This window comes from Oncorhynchus mykiss, chromosome 1 (genome assembly GCF_057628025.1).
Source record: "Oncorhynchus mykiss isolate SJ-2025 chromosome 1, ASM5762802v1, whole genome shotgun sequence".
NCBI classification, from domain to species: Eukaryota; Metazoa; Chordata; class Actinopteri; order Salmoniformes; family Salmonidae; genus Oncorhynchus; species Oncorhynchus mykiss.
Genome location: NC_143022.1, coordinates 52,165,180 through 52,183,044, shown reverse-complemented (window position 1 = coordinate 52,183,044; position 17,865 = coordinate 52,165,180). Strand labels below are relative to the sequence as shown.

General features: G+C 40.3%; 1 protein-coding gene across 1 annotated transcript; it reads right to left on the bottom strand.

Annotated features, from left to right (window-relative positions):
- Window positions 1-5,451: 5,451 nt before the first annotated feature.
- Window positions 5,452-11,899, bottom strand: LOC110524434 (alpha-1,3-mannosyl-glycoprotein 4-beta-N-acetylglucosaminyltransferase C-like). Its single transcript, XM_021604059.3, has 3 exons — window positions 11,516-11,899; window positions 10,227-10,374; window positions 5,452-9,964 (listed from the first exon to the last, which is right to left on the bottom strand). Exons 1-3 carry the CDS (start codon window positions 11,768-11,770, stop codon window positions 8,808-8,810), a joined length of 1,560 nt encoding a protein of 519 aa, XP_021459734.2. The 5' UTR covers window positions 11,771-11,899; the 3' UTR covers window positions 5,452-8,807.
- Window positions 11,900-17,865: the final 5,966 nt, after the last annotated feature.

The following is a 17,865-nucleotide window of genomic DNA, read 5'->3' as shown; positions in this document are numbered from 1 at the left end:
ACTCAATCTCTCTTTTACCAAATACCATATGCATGCTCTATACTGATACAGACAAATATGTCATTAATCATAATTTTGTGCAATGCAATTTCTCACAGAATGTTTCCCATTTTGATACCAGGGGAAGTAGTGGTAGACTTTTTCCAAAGTCAATGCCATTCCCCCAAAGTTATTGGCATTCATTTTGTTTAATTTAAATATATTTTAAATACAATATATATATACACAATACAACATTTGAAATGATACATGTAAAAAAATATATGTCATTTTACAATAATATACATACAGTACTGTTTGACGAACAATGTTGGAGAAAAAAAACAACACCAAAACAACACTTCGACACATTCTCTCCACTGAACAAAATAGCACAAGTCAGATTGAACCTGTTTTTTAGTAAGGTATTACTGGTAAGATTCTAGTCACAATCCAAGTACATTGTTAGTTGAGTTCAATTGCAGATGCTGGACCACAAGTTTATAGATCCTGGAATATCAAACTATTTGATTACCCACTTAAACCTTGGTATTCAGATGCATGCATCTTTGTACACTCGCCATTGGAAGACAGCAAAACTTCCCAACAACCCAGAATTTCCATCAATACACTGCTTATGCTTGTTATTTCTAAGTTATGGGAACAGTGAGAAGGATCTTGGGTAGCATGGCTACTAATCTGCTGTAAATGATATGAAAAACACCCTCAAATGATTTAATGGGGTACATTTGCCACCACATAATGTAAATGTAACTTGTTCTCAACTTGACTACCTGGTTAAAAAAAGGTGAAATAAAAAATAAAAATATGTTAGGAATGTGTTACGAGATATTGCTGTTTGAAGACAAGCAAGCAACTGTATACAGTAGTTTGTTGACACTGAGCTGAGCGAATTTATTTGGATTTCTATGTTTTCCCCCAAGGTGTAAATGTACAAATAAATCAGCAGTGGTACGGCTGTTTTTTTTACTCAAGTCTTTCTTCAACATGGACAGCAATTTTCCCTCTAGTAATAGCCATGTACAATAACCTCCTGGGATTTATATCAGGGAATTTTTTGAATCCCAATCTCTACCCCAGGAATATACCCAGGGATTACAGGAAAACTAGGGATTCCACTGCTTCAGGATGACATATGTCCCAGTCTTAAAGCCGTTTTATTACAGGCAGTACAGTACCAGCCAAAACATTTACCTGATTCGTTGGCACTGTTAAAAGGAGAATCTATCAACAGTGAATGTCACACACAAGTTACCTTAAATACAGACTTTTTTTAATCAAGTCTCAGGCGGACTCCATATGCACAAAAAAAAGAGACGTCAGAGGTTGGGGCCTCTTGTCATAAAATGTTTGACAAGAACAAATTCATGTTCAACAGGTGATGTTATGTTGTTCTTCAAGGTGATTTGGCACACAGAAGCTTGTTATGAATAGATCAGCGCCATAGACGAAATGCTTTCCCAAAACAATCTGCACTAGTGTACCTATCTGTAATGGAGAAACTCAATCTGTGACTCTGAACAATACTCAATGGGAGAACAACATGGAACAGTGGGTTTAACATAACAAGGCATTTCATAAATATGCTGTCAAACCGTGCCCCTGCCTTGCACCTTGAGTATTTCAGCAGAACATTGATCAATGTCAAAATGTATCACGTTATTGCATTGTTTTAAGATTTGACAGATTTTTTGATGCTCGATGATGAAAATATATTTTGTCACAGAGCTTTAATTTCTAACAGAACACAGGCGTGTGGAAAGGGAGAGGACAAAGTGATTCTTCGGCTTTAATAAGCTAAGTTATTGTCCATATCTTATTTGAGAATTTTTTGTATGTGTAATTTTCTTCAAAATGACAAGGTATATATTATTAATTGTCAATACTGAAAATCTTACAGCCTGTGGCTTTAAGTTCTTGCCAGAGGTATTATGATACAGTACATTGCATGTACTGTACCAAAACACAGTACACAGTAAGCTAGAGGACTGTTTTGCTAGCACAGACTGGAAGTATGTTCCAGGATTCATGGGATGGCACGGAGGAGTTTACTACTAGTTTACTATCAGCCACCGGCTTCATGAATAAGTACATTGACAGCGTCGTCCCCACAGTGACTGTACATACAGTACCAGCCAAAAGTTGACACATTTACTCATTTAAGGGTTTTCTTTATTTTTTGTATTTTCTACATTGTAGAATAATAGTGAAGACATCAAAACTATGATATAACACATATGGAATCATGTAGTAACCAAAAAAAGTGTTAAACGAATCCAAATATATTTGAGATTTGAGATTCTTGAAAGTAGCCACCCTTTGCCATGATGACAGCTTTGCACACACTTGGCATTCTCTCAACCAGCTTCACCTGGAATGCTTTTCCAACAGTCTTGAAGGAGTTCCCACATATCCTGAGCACTTGTTGGCTGCTTTTGCTTCACTCTTCGTTCCGACTCATCCCAAACCATCTCAATTGGGTGGAGGTCGGTGATCGTGGAGGCTAGGTCATCTGATGCAGCACTCCATCACTCTCCTTCTTGGTCAAATAGCCTTTACACAGCATGGAGGTGTGTTCTGGGTCATTGTCCAGTTGAAAAACAAATGATGGTCCCACTAAGCACAAACCAGATGAGATGGCGTATCGCTGAAGAATGCTGAACCCTGAGTGAGAGCACCATCTGTTCCGGACTACTACGTGATCACACTCTCCATAGCCGATGTGAGTAAGATCTTTAAAAAGTTTAACATTCACAAGGCCATACTCAGAGCATGCGTTGACCAGCTGGCAAGTGTTTTCACTGACATTTTCAACCTCTCCCTGAGCCAGTCTGTAATGCCAACATGTTTCAAGCAGGCCACCATAGTCCTTGTGCCCAAGAACACCAAGGTAACTTTTCTGAATGACTATCGCCCCGACGCACACACATCTGTAGCCATGAAATGCTTTGAAATGTATCACATCAACACCATGGTCCCAGACACCATGGACCCACTCCAATTCGCACACCTCACCAGATGACGCAACCTCTTTTGCATTCCAGAGAAGGAACACCTGCGTGAGAATGCTGTTCATTGACTAAAGCTCAGAGTTCAACACCACAGTATACTCAAAGCTAATCACTAAGCTAAAGAGAGTACTGGGGGAGTGGGGACAGGTCAAGGAAACACAGGATGAGCAGTAGAGGGCGTTGCAAGAGCAGATGTGACAGTTATGGCAAGCCTAAATAAGTTCAGGAGGAAAAATTTGCTTACCAATTCAAATAAGTTGCATGGACTTACTGTGTGCAAGTGTTCAACATGATTTTTGAATGACTACCTCATCTCTGAACCCCACATACAAGGTGGTAATCCTCCTCTCTGACCTGGAGATGATGGGATTATGGAGTTGCAGCCACGGGAGGCCGAGGATGACTTTGTGCATCGGTGAGTAGGTGATGAGGAAGGGAAGGCTTTCCTGGTGCTTGAGTACCACGTGAGGGTGAGTGGTCCTGTGACATGCGTAATAGTGCCGGAGCAGAATGGTCGCATATCCAACGCTTGGACGGGAAACAGAGAGGAGAGCGGGTATGAGGAGATGCGCAGGTAGGGGGCAAGAGCCTGGTTAATAAAATTCTAAAATGCACCGGAATCCACTAGAGCTGTAGAAACAATAGATGAGTGAAATCGATACCAAAAAAAGGTATGGAGGAAAGTGATGATGGATAACTCAAGCCTAACCCAGGAGAGAGATGATCACAGGGTCGTCCTTCTGCTCTCGAGGATTCCGTGTTGGGATGTAACCAGACACAGTTGGGACATTGCCCCCACAATAGGGACAGAGCCCCAACTGTCTCAAACGGCGTCGCTCATCCGCAGGGAGGCGTGTGGCCACCCTGCCATAGTTGGAGTAAGCACTCACCCCCCCTCTCTAAAACTGTTAAACTCTTGTTATTAGAATATATCCCCTTGGAGTCTGGTGTTGGCAGTTGCACTTCCTCCCTCATATAGGACTCAGTCACCTGGGGTCCAGAGAGGGGAGAGGTCAGGCTTTCTATCACAGGTATTCTCAAACTGGGGTAGTGAAACCTTCACTACGTACCCCCAGGGGTACGTGCAATGCTGTCAGGGGTAGGCCAAATAAAAATGTGATTCACATTAAAATATATATATATATATTCCAATGGGGCTATACATTTGGGTGAGATTATTTTCTCGCCTCTGAGAAGACTCGTTTCACTGCCAATTAAACCATCTAGGTTTCAGCCAAATAGCAACACAATGTCAAGTACAACTAGCCTAGTCAAATAATTAATATCCAATCACATTAACCGTTACTCTCTCGTAGGAAACCTTCACTCTTGCGCAGACATTTAAAAACGAAACATGATTTGAAAAATAAGCCACGGGAGTTTTTGGAGCAAGAATAAAGACAACTTTTGAGTAGTAAGACATGTATAAAAGCAACAGATACAATTAATAAGAAGGAGCTAGAAGTGTCTTATATGGTGAGCTACCGAGTGGCTAGGACAGCCAAACACTATACTATTGTGAAGGACTTAATTCTTCCTGCTGCCACAGATATGGCTGGGGCAATGCTGGGGGAAAGGCCCAAAAAACTATACAGACAATGCCTCCATCAAACAACACTGTTGCACGATGCATCAGTGACATGGAAGGAGATGTTTTGAAACAATTACTGCTTTGCAAACCAGCTAGTGAATCATATGTGTTATAGCTGGATGAGTCAACAGATGTGGTGGGCCTGGCACAGCTTTAGGTATACGTCTGTTAAGTTTATGGGGGGTCAATTAAGGAAGACGTCCTCTTCTACAAACGACTGGAAACCAGGACAACATGAGAGGATATTTTTAAAGTACTGGACAGCTTTGTGACATCAAATGGACTTTGGTCAAGATGTTTTGGTATCTGTACTGCGCAAAAGCCATGACAGGGAGACATAGTAGAGTGGTAACGGGCGTACAAGCAGTTGCTCCCGACACCACTTGGGTACACTGCAGTATCCAACGAGAGGCTCTTGCTACCAAGGGAATACCTGACAGCTTGAAATATGTTTTGGCCACTACAGTGAAAAATGTTAACTTTGTTAAAGCAAGGCCACTGAACTATCGTGTATTTTCTGCATTCTGCAATGATATGGGCAGCGACCATGTAACGCTTTTACAACGTACAGAAGTGCGCTGGTTATCAAGTATTGACACGTTTTCTTGAATTGAGAGACAAGCTTAAAGTTTTCTTTACCGACCATCATTTTCACTTGTCTGAACGCTTGCAGGATGATGAGTTTCTCACACGGCTGGACTATCTGTGTGATGCTTTTTCCCGACCTGAATGATCTGAATGTAGGATTACAGGGACTCTCCACAACTCTATTCAATGTGCGGGACAAAGTTTAGGCTATGGTTAAGAAGTTGGAGCTCTTTTCTGTTTGCATTAACAAGGACAACACACAGGTCTTTCCCTCATTGTATGATTTATTGTGTGCAAATGCACTCAAGCTTACGCACAATGTCAAATGTGATATAGCGAAGCACCCGAGTGGGCTGGGTGCACAAGTACTTTCCCGAAACGGACGACACAAACAACTGGATTCGTTATCCCTTTCATGCCCTAACTCCAGGCCACTTACCAATATCTGAACAATAGAGCCTCATCGAAATTGCAACAAGCGGTTCTGTGAAAATTGAATTTAATCAGAAGCCACTGCCAGATTTCTGGATTGGGCTGCGCTCAGAGTTCCTTGCCTTGGCAAATCACGCTGTTAAGACACTGATGCCCTTTGCAATCAAGTACCTATGTGAGAGTGGATTCTCGGCCCTTACTAGTATGAAAACTAAATACAGGCACAGACTGTGTGTGGAAAATGATTTAAGACTGAGACTCTCTCCAATACAACCCATCATTGCAGAGTTATGTGCATCCTTTCAAGCACACCCTCCTCATTAACCTGTGGTGAGTTATTCACATTTTTGATGAAGTAATAATGTTTTATTTGTAAGATGGCTAAATAAAGAGCAAAATGGTTGATTTAAAAAAAATAAGGATAATGGACAAATGTTGCACAATCCAGGTGTGGAAAGTTCTTAGAGACACTGCCAAAGGTGCTTCTACAAAAAGTATTGACTCAAGGGTGTGAATACTTATGTAAATGAGATATTTCTGTATTTCAATACATTTGCTACAATTGATAAAAACATGCTTTCCCTTTTGTTAATATGGGGCAGTGTGGGTGAGATAAATAAATCATTTTAATTAATTTTGAATTCAGGCTGTAACACAACAAAATGTGTGGGATGAGTGAACGGGTATGAATACTTTCTGAAGGCACTGTACACACACACACACACATAACAAACACACACACACACACACACACACACACACACACACCACACACGCTACTGTCTATAATCTACCTGTTGCCTAGTCACTTTACCCTTACTTACAGTGCCTTCGGAAAGTATTCAACACCATTGACTTTTTCAAAATGTTCTTACATTACAGCCTTATTCCAAAATGTATTAAATGAAAACAAATCCTCATCAATCTACACACAATACCCCATTATGACAAAACAGGTTCTTAGAAATGTTAGCAAGTGTATTCAAAATAAAAAACAGAAATACAATATTTACATAAGTATTCAGACCATTCGCTATGAGACTCGAAATTGAGCTCAGGTACATCCTGTTTCCATTGATCATCCTTGAGATGTTTCTACAACTTGATTGGTCCACATGTGAGAAATTCAATTGACTAGACATGATTTGGAAAGGCACACATCTGAGGTCGAAGGAATTCTCCTCCGAGACAGGACTGTGTCGAGGCACAGATCTGGAGAAGGGTACCAAAACATTTCTGCAGCATTGAAGGTCCCCAAGTACACAGTGGCTTCCATCATTCTTAGATTGAAGATGTTAGGAACCACAAAGACTCTTCCTAGAGCTGGCTGCCTGGCCAAACTAAACAATCGGGGGAGAAGGGATTCCCGCAATATAACATCTGCTAAATATGTGTATGTGACCAATAAAATTGTAATTGATTTGGTCAGGGAGGTCACTCTGACAGAGCACTAAAGTGCGAGATGGGAGAATGGGAGAAACTTCCAGAAGGACAGCCATCACTTCAGCACTCTACCAATCAGGCCTTTATGGTAGAGTAGCCAGACGGAAGCCACTCCTCATTAAAAAGCACATGACTGCCCGCTTCGAGTTTCCCAAAAAGCATCTAAAGTACTGAGCAAAGGGTACTTATGTAAATGTAGTATTTCAAACTGTTTTATTTTTATACATTTGCCAAAATTTCTACAAACATATTTTTGCTTTGTCATTATGGGGTACTGTGTATAGATTGAGGAAAAAAACAATTGATTCCATTTTAGAATAAGGCTGTAACCTAAAAAAAGGTGGAAAAAAAGTCAAGGTGTCTGAATACTTTCCGAAGGCACTGTATATGTACAGTACAGTACATTCTGAAGCTACCTCAATTACCTTTTATCCCTGAACATCGTCTCGGTACTGGTACTCCCTGTATATAGCCATGATATCTTCTACTTCCTGTATATAGCCATGTTATCTTCTACTTCCTGTATATAGCCATGTTATGTTTACTCTTTATTCGTATTTGTTATTTCATTGTGTATTTATTCCTCGTGTCACTATTTTTATTTAAAAAAAATCTTGTCTTTAACTCTGCATTGTTGGAAATGGACCAGTAAGTAAGTATTTCATTGGTAGTCTACACCTGTTGTCTACGATGCGTGTGACAAATACAATTTGATTTTAGTATACCATGGCCCACGGTTACCACACAGAGTAAATAAAGTTGATTTGTTTCTATATTACAGAAACATTCTAAGAGAAGATCCTTTAGTGCCTGAGAGCACATCATTGGGAAAAGAGAGTGAATTTACTTGAGACCCTAGCTCCAGGGGTGTTGTTGTTTGCTGGTGTAGCGAGCAGAGAGCGCTCCTAACACAGACCGTTACTCCGGTAAAAGTGTGCTGTGGTGACAAAAAAAATGTCAACTATCAGTTCCACCCCATTCCTTACTGTGTGCTCCAATCTGAGATGTTAGAGAAGATGGGTGAAAACAAACATTGTTCTCCTGTCAGCGGCTCTGATGGAACATACAGTGCCAGGGAAATACATTTGCAGAGCTCGCTCCAACTCTCTAACACCACGCCAGCCTGAATAGGAGGGATGGAATGGATATTCGCAGACATAATGACCGTCATAATGCTTGTAGGGTAAGATGTAAAGGATGATGATAACTTTGGAAAGGGGTGAATGTGGCTATTTGTTGATAGCAAGAACATTTGGAGTAATGCTATGTTCCTAAGTCTATAATTGTCTGCAGGCGTGTAATTTCTTAATCACCACTGTTCAAGTCCAGAGGACCCAGAGGCTACTTTTGATGTGGAAAGACACTGAGAAATATAAATAATAATAAGATGTACAACATGAGTACAATAGCCAACAGATATTTCCCATGATCTCACATCCATAAAAACGGTTCAACGTCCATAAAAGTGGTTAGTCAGACAATCATTAAACATTTTTCCATAATTGTAAAAAGCATTAAAGCATACTTTCAAATATAAAAACTCTAGATTGATTTGTAGATACAAATATAAATACATGTACTATAAAATTAAATAAATAAAATGGGTAAAATAAATCATTAAATAAATTAACACATGCAACAATAAAGACATACATTAATACGTAAATAAATGAATACATTATCGAATGAATTAGTAAACCAACTGTTGCCTACATGGTATGATGATAGTTTTTGTGTTGTTCTCATTGACTGGGGGGTTGTGTAGTCCACAAGCTTATACTCCTAATAATCAGCCATTCTTTCTGACTGGCAGTCACCACAATACGAACACACTCAATGGCAAAGGCAATCTTGTGGTCCACGTCTTGAACGTCAATGTTGCCATTTTTAAACTCCCCTAACGTGATGTAGGAAGAACACTGCCTTCCTCTCTTTGTCCCCACCAGCTTCTCTCCTACTTCCAGAGCTCCATGGTGCAGGATATCATTCTGACGATCGTCCGTTCCTGTCAAGATTTTGATTTTGCTTATTTTAGTTGATTTGTTAAATACTATGACAAAGAAGTCTCCGGTAGAGGGGGGTTTCCCCCAAAAGTATTCGTCCACACTGCTATAAGCCTTGGTGGCGTCATAGTTTTCAAATACATTAATGTTTGTGTACAGGCTGGCAGGAGGGTTGTCAGGGATATCAATAGAGTCCTCTTCAAAATCATCATCCTTCAACTTGTTCTCTGCTCCCTTATATGAGGAGTAGTAGCCCATGTGCTGGAACAGAGAGGGCTTGAAGCGGATCACATCTTTCTGGGCCAACAGGCCCCGGAAGTGAATAAGGAGCCAGTCGCAAGGCATCTCCTGGTAGAACATGAGCAGGAAGTGGGCCAGGCGCGGAAGGTCTCTTGAGTGGTAGAGCTTCCCTATGTAGCCAAGCTTGGAGAATTCCAGCATCACCCAGTAGGAGCCTTCCCTGGAGGTGACCACCTTCTTCAGGGATGTCAGGAAGTTCCTTGAGCAGAGCACATCGTCCTCCAGCATCATGTAAAAATCTGAGAGGTTGGTGCAGAAGTTGAGGAGGAAGGCGTAGTCCACATTCTGCTTGGAGCGGAAGCGCACCCTGTCCTCTGGGTCGTCGTAGTTCCTTTTCAGCCCATCCAGTGATGGGTAGTACTCCTCAGGGGCATGGATCACCAGGAGATGTCCAGCGATGATGTGGTGGGCAAACTTCCTGGAGATGTCCTGCACCAGGTTTTCACACCAGGCCAGGTCAAAGTCCGCCAGGTGAACCACCACCACAATCTCTTTCAGCTCCTCATAACTGGACTGGTCGAAAATGGATTTGATCGTCTCCATGAGGTAATTCCCTCTTTTTCTTTTGACGGACGACAGTCCAATGGTTAGATATTCTGTAAACGAAAACATAAATATTGTTTCGCTGTGCATTAAAAGATGACTTCAATTTTTTTTACAACTGCCTTCGGGATACAAACATTTTAGAACCCAAAAATGTATGAATGTATTGTATTAATGAATGTATGAGTCAATTATTTAAACAAGTTTTTACAATGTATTTCTCGTGTCTAATTTGACATTGTTAATAAAACAATATGCAATGACAGCCAATGAATTACACACTACATGCTATGCTACATCCTATGATACACTCACTCTTTCGAGGCAAAGGGGTTCCGGCGAGGTAACGATATGTGACGTTTATGGTTCCAGAGAAATTTGTGAGCTCTCTAAAGGTGTGAACATATCTCTCAGAGTTTGAAGGATGCATGGACGTTTCTCTCAGTTGCCTTTTGTCCTCCTCCTGCAACGCAGAACAAAGACGACAGATCGGATGAGATGAGACAACTTCACATTGTGAATGCCAAAACAAACCAAAGTCTCATCTCATCTCTGTTGGTCAGGGCCTGTAAGTAAGCGTTTCACTGTGAGGTCTACAAATAAACTTTGACTTGATTTGATTTGATCCCACCTACTGTACAAACAAACGCAGCAAATTCAATTCATCTCCTTGGAACATTTCTAAGACCATTGATATTAATATTGACATTGCCTTGGATATGGTACTTCGTGAGAGCACCAGATCGTTGAAAATATGCACCCCCCCATAATTTAAATAACAAATACAGATAATGTGTTATGATCACCAAGATTTGATGGAATCATGAATAAGAAATAAATCCTTTGGCTCTGAAAACAAGAAACTATAAAAAGGGACAACATGGTTAAATACAAGAGTAAACTCTTGGATGAAAATTATGCTGTTTGATTTAAGAGGAGGGGGGTGGTACAACAGGCCCGTACACCCCAAAATACAATTCATTCAGATGTTGTCCTACCTAAAAAAGTGGACTAATGCGGATACTATTCTATGCCATTAGTAGTGGAAATCTGCATTTCTCAATTCTAAATATATGTGAAAGACAGGCACCATTTAATTCCAAGTTTTTAGATGGTTTCTCCACATATTTGAGTTTGGATGACTTAAAAGAGGCATTCGGCAGTTGCTACATACATTTTTGGACTTATACATGAATGATATCTACCCATTGATTCTTAAAGAAAACAACCTACTAATGGCTCATCATTAACTTTGTTGGTTCTGATGGGGTACGACAGTTAAACTATGTAAGCCTCTTTTACGCCAATGTTTGTAAACAAGTATAAGTAAAAATATATATATATATAAACCCTCAGAACATGGTTAAAACTATACTTATGGATGGTCAGTCCTTGCATCCATATCTCTGTCAATGAATTTGAGAGTGGTTACATTACTCCAGCCCCATCCCTCAGCTTTTTACCAAAACAGGGACGGGGGTTACACTTTGTTACTGTTTCAATTGCGTATTGCCCCTTTAAGTGAATGATATGGCATCCATATTAGGAATTTGTCAGTTATCAGACAAAACGTTCTAATCTGGATGCCGTAGATAAAGACTCACCAGCACATACCCATCCTCAATGTACAGATTGAGGAAGAGTAGACAGGTGATCAGGAACCCCAGGAAGGGGATGGTGGAGCGTTTACGGAAACACCTCATCTTGTCCAAGGACTTCCACACCAGCCTCATGATGGAGACACTCTCACTGTGATCTGCAGGGAAACACAGGTGGAAAGGTACATTATCAAGCTGTGTAGCAACAAGTTGAGATGGAACATATAGTTCATGAGACGGGCTCGGCCTATAGACTGCCATCAGGTGGAGGGGTTATGAATCATTTTCTTTCAAGCATCACCTTGTACTGCAATCAGATTAGTTCCACTCTTCCTGATCATAGTGCATAGTGGGAAAATGCTATTTTCAAAATAACATGGTACTTGCAAATAAAATATATTATAGTGGAATACAACAAGTACCACCAGAGATAGATCAGATAATACAAAGATTAACACGCAAAGAAATAGACAATTATAATTTATAGACTGCAATTGGGCATCAGCTAACTCTTTTCTGCCACTGCTACAAAGCCCCAAAGATGCTTAATGGAATACGAACTAGCTCTAAGCTTAGTTCAATACTCACACACACATTGAGCACCGGGAGCCTGCCTCACCTGGGAAAAGGGCTGGTCAATACCTCTCTGTTCTGGATCTACACACACATCCTGTCTCTTTATAGGCTATTTATTCAATCATCAGTGGTATTGGTTATACGTATGCTGTTGATGCTTTTGCACTTTTGCATAATTATGGGTTACAGAGCTGAAAACTTTTGAAAAGACAACTCCCCTTTCATTGCAACATTGGTATATGTCCACATGTACTGTAAAAGCCAACTGTGAAGGTATATAAAAAGGGAAATAGAAAATAGGAAAGGTATTAAACAAAATAATATAAAATAATAGGAATTGATGGGACCTTCATCCTAGTCATATGAATTATGACGGTAGCCTCAAGAAACACCTGCCAACAGTAAAATAATAATTTACCAGATGCACATCAACAGATTTTTCACCTAGTCGGCTTGGTAAAACGGTTGCTGGCCCAATACTCTTACCGCTAGACTACCGGCCATCCAGTTTGTTAACTAATCACTAACTAATCAATTAGTTAGTAGCCAAGAGTTCTATTAATATAAAAAATATAATCTTGAGCCAAACAAGTAGCTCTCTTAAACTACACTTTAAGCTTGTCACTTTCAAATCCCTCCCTCCCTCCCTATCTCTCAATACAGGTACCTCTGTAGTGTAGATGACTGACATAAGCCGAAAAGCTGCATTGCTGACTGAGACTTTCACAACTCTGCAGCACAGTGGACTCCACACAACAACCTGATAACACAGCTCCTTTATAATCTCATCTCTCTCAAAAACCAACAGCCACGGTGGCGTCCCGAGTGGCGCAGTGGTCTAAGGTACTGACCGGGGGTCCTATAGGGGCAGCGCATAATTGGCCCAGCGTCGACCGGGTTAGAGGAGGGTTTGGCTGGGGGGAGGGGAGGGGGGTTTGGGGTGTCGGTCAACGTTGTTTCCTCTGATACATTAGTGCAGCTGGCTTCCAGGTTAAGTGGATGGTTGTTGAAAAGCACGGTTTGGCGGGTCATGTTTCGCATGACCCGACCTTTGCCTCTCCCTCCCGAGCCCGTTGGGGAGTCGCAGCAATGAGACAAGATCGAAATTGGGGAGAAAAAGGGGGGTAAAAAAAATATAAAAAAATTGTCAGCTACAGCTAAATGTCACACTGGCAAACATTGTGAAGCCTCTTTCAGTCTTTTTTTTGTAAAACTATGTTATTAAGGGAAAGTAAGAAAATGACAGTGGGGAGAGAAAAATATATATGTTTCCTGGGCCACTGCGGACAGAATACTACAATTACACAACTGGGCAATTTTATTTTCTCTGCTTCATGCTGGCTAGGTGGTAAAGTATTCTCTCTCACACATGAGTGCTGGAGTTGGTATCCTCATAATGCAGGTTGGGTCAGTACTGGCTGTTTAACTGCATCCCAAATGGCACCCTATTCCTTATATTGTGCAGTACGTATGGGTGCTTCCGACCGGGCACACAACAGCATTTCAACATGGATGATTGGGTGAAACGTTGATCAATGACATTACAACTTACTGTGTATTCACACACTGAAAAAGACAGCCAAAAGTGAGTTGAATTTCCAATGTGTTATCAATATGCTGTCAACCATCTAACAAACCAAATTCCAATGAAAAACCAATGTCACATTTTTGCTACCCTAATATCTATCACTGCGCTTTCAACAGCACAGCAAAGTTCAAATGGGAATTCAATGTCAGATATGTTGTTTATTTATACAACAGATTCAAGGGTTATCACTGTGCATTAGTGCTGAGCAATAAACAGATTGTATTTGAATTTTTGGGGGTTATTAAACATCTTATTAAACAAACGGCCGCCGTCGTTCTTTTTTTGTGAGCCCAACGCGCTGTATCTCTAGGGTTTGGTTCAGAGCAGAAATGTGGTAATTAACTACAATGAACCTATTCAATGAAATAAAATGTTATTTGTCACATGCTTCGTAAACAGTTGTAGACTAACAGGGAAATGCTTACTCATGGGCCCTTCCCAAAAGTAAAAAGTAAAACACGTGATAATAAATACACAATGAGTAATGTTAACTTATATACCAGTACTGAGTCGATGTGCAGAGGTACGGGATAAATTGGGGTATATATATATAAATAGGAATAAAGTTACAAATATTAAACAGCAGCAGCAGCATACAGTATGTGACGATTTAAAAAAGTTAGTGCAAAAAGGGTCAATGCAGATAGTTAAATAGCTAATCAAATAGCTACTCAGACAAACAATTTAGCAGTCTTATGGCTTGGGGTAGAAGCTTTTCAGGGTCCTGTTGGTTCCAGACTTCGTGTATCGGTATCACTTGCTGTGCGGTAGCAGAGAGAACAGTCTATGACAGATCCTTAGTAATGTGGACACCAAGGAACTTGATGCTCTCGACCAGCTCCACTACAGCCACGTCGATATGAATGGCTGTGGGTTCGACCCTGTTTCCTGTAGTCCACGATCAGCTCCTTTGTCTTGCTGATGTTGTGTGGGGCCACATAGTTGTGGGTGAAAAGGGAGTACAGGAAGAGACTAAGCACATATCACTGAGGGGCCCCCATGTTGAAGGTCCGCGGGGTGGATGTGATATTGCCTACCCTCACCACCTTGGATCAGAAAGTCCAGGATCCAGTTGCAGAGGGAGGTGTTCAGACTCAGAGTCATTAGCTTAGTGATGAGTTTGGAGGGCACTATGGTTTTTAAATGTTTTACGGCGAAAACACACCACATATTTATATTAGACCACCACCGAAACCAAGACAAGCGGCAGCCATTTTGTCCCAGAAAATATACAATTATAAAAGCAGGATTAAAAAATAAATCATTCACTAACCTTTTGAAAATCTTCATCAGATGACAGTAATAGGACATGTTACACAGTACATTTTTTTTTTTTCAATAATATGCCATATATATATCCATAAATGTCCATTTACAATGTGCTCATGTTCAGAAATTACTCAAAAATGCCCGCAGGAAATCTAGGTAGCTCGGCAAGATAACGTAAATAGACATCATAAACTTTGGCTAAATATACATGTTCTACATATAGTTAGAAAGATACACTGCTTCTTTATGCAACCGCTTTGGTACATTTATTTTTAACGTTACAGAAATCGCACACTATTCAATATGCTGAGACGGCGCTCAGATATAAGCTACATTTCTCCGTAATGTTGGAGTCAACAGAAACACAGATTTAAGCATAAATATTCCCTTACCTTCGATGGTCTTCGTTCAGAATGTTCTGGAAGGGTTCATACTTACCCAATACATCGTTTGGTTTCAAGTCTTGCGTCTTTGTATTAGCTACAGCTAATAACATCAGCTGAAATGCACCCAAAATGTCCTCTGGTCCGGAAACGTTGCGCATCAAAACTTCAAAATTACATATTATATGTCGACTAAACAGGTCAAACTAAGTGCAGAAGCAAGCTTTATGATGTTTTTAACACACAAAACAAATTTCAATTCAACCGGGCATCGTTTGCTCTTCCCAGGAGTGCTGGAACAAAGGAATGGCTGTGACCAATTCGCGCCCTAACGCACAGGTTTTTTCTCGCGGCACTTACTCAAATCACTCCCATAGGGCCAATTCTCGCGCGATTTGAACGATTAAACGCTCTACAGAATGAGGACATCTAGTGGAAGAGATGGAAAGTGTCCCCAGATCCATAAGTGGTTGGGAAGGGTGGGGGCGATGACGTCAAAGTTGCTCCAACTTTCATGACCACAAAACTAGTTTGGAAGAATGCATGCCCTGTGAGTTCTGCTATACTTAGACATAATTCCAACGGTTTTAGAAGCTTTAGAGTGTTTTCTATCCAATAATAATTATTATATGCATATATTAGCAATTTTTGACAATTTTTTTTTCAGTTTACTAGGGGTACCCAATTTCTCCAAAGGGGGCGTAAATCTGCCATGTCCTCAACAAGTTATGGTACTTTTTGGATTTTTCGTCTGCTTGCTGTGACCGCGCTTTGTGCCAATGGAATACTGAACAAAACACACCAACAAAACTGAGGTTTTTGGACATAAAGAGGGACTTTATCGAACAAAACAAACATTTATTGTGTAACATGGAGTCTTGTGAGTGCAACCATATGAAGATCATCAAAGGTAAGTGATACATTTTATCGCTATTTCTGACTTTTGTTACTCCTCTACTTGGCTGGTTACTGTTTGTAATGTTTTGTTTGCTGGGCGCTGTCCTCAGATAATCGCATGCTATGCTTTCGGAACACCTATCCCTAATATTAAGGATGAGACCAAATCTACACTGGAGTTCCTTACCAAGTGAATGTAGCCAAGTTACAGTTAAACTTAAATCTGCTTGAAAATCTATGGTTTTCTAGCAATGATCAACAACAGAGCTTGAAGAATTTTGAAAAGAAAATTTGGCAAATGTTGCATAATCCAGGTGTGAAAAGACTTACCCAGAAATACTTGAAGCTGTAATCACTGCCAAAGGTGATTCTAACCTCAGGGGGTTGAATAATTATCTAATCAATATATATATATATATTTGTGTTTTATTTTAACACACTGACATTATCGCCTACTTACTAACGTAATTAATTAATTATATAGATAGTAGGGGCCAGTGTGTTTTAATGGGCTACTGGCAGTCAGTCACTCCCTCAGTCCTCCTATCTCCCTGCTGTAACATTGCAGGAGGACACATCAGACTTATTCAGTGGGTGCTGTTAAAGACCCACTGTGTAAATGGAACCTAAGAAACCGCACCACTGCCACCCTGTAGCGGTCACTCAAATCAGTTTGAAATGGTTTAATAGCTACCTATGAAAGTCTGCTACTGTACCTATCACTTATGGAAGTGAAACAAAATGTGCATTCCACAAGGCTCCACTCCTCTGAACTTACCTCACTGGAATACAATTATATATTCAAGATACCACGACACAGAATTGGTAAGCTGTCAAAGCAAAAGTGAAATATCTCCTGCATTTGACAAGCTCAGGCAATAAAATAATCAAGAATAGCGACCTTTTCAAAGTGTTTGTGTACAGTACTATCAACATAATTCATTCATTCCTTTAGTAGACAGGGTACCGGCAGCAGGGCACTGAGGAAGATGGAATAACGAAGTGAATATTTTAAAATGAAATGTTGTCCTCTGGGAGTGTGGAAACAACCTTGGAGTCTCTCGATGTGTTGTTCATAAGTTAAAAAAAATAAACCCTTAACAAACACTTTTCTTTCGGGTCTAAATCACTTTAAACTCTCCAATTTAGCGACACTTCATTTAAAAAACGAGGCGCGCCTCGTGTAATGGGAAAATCGGAATGGAAAACTCATTGTGAATGAGAAAGGGGAACATACATTTGAATAAAATGGGCAGCAAAAAGCAGTTCTCCCACATTTGATCTTGTTATCTGTTTGACATTATTTCCCCTGGGTATCCTGCACAGACGTACAGCTCTGCACAAATAATCAATTAAGCCTGCAGATTTGCAGGGATTCAGCAGTTGCTTTGTGTCAGGCCTTCAGCCAGTTTCTTTCAAGAGGGAAACACCGGAGGCTGCTGTTGATAACAAAATTGTAATGTAGCGAGGAATAATAACTCCCTTCATTATGAAGTGATTTTTTTTTATTTTTTAAACAAATTAAAATTGGTAAAACAGTTTACCAATTACTGCATTCTTATGTAATTTGTCACACAATGAGAATCTATCATCTACAAAGACTTAATGGACTGTCAGATATAGACCTCTTTTGTAAAGATGCT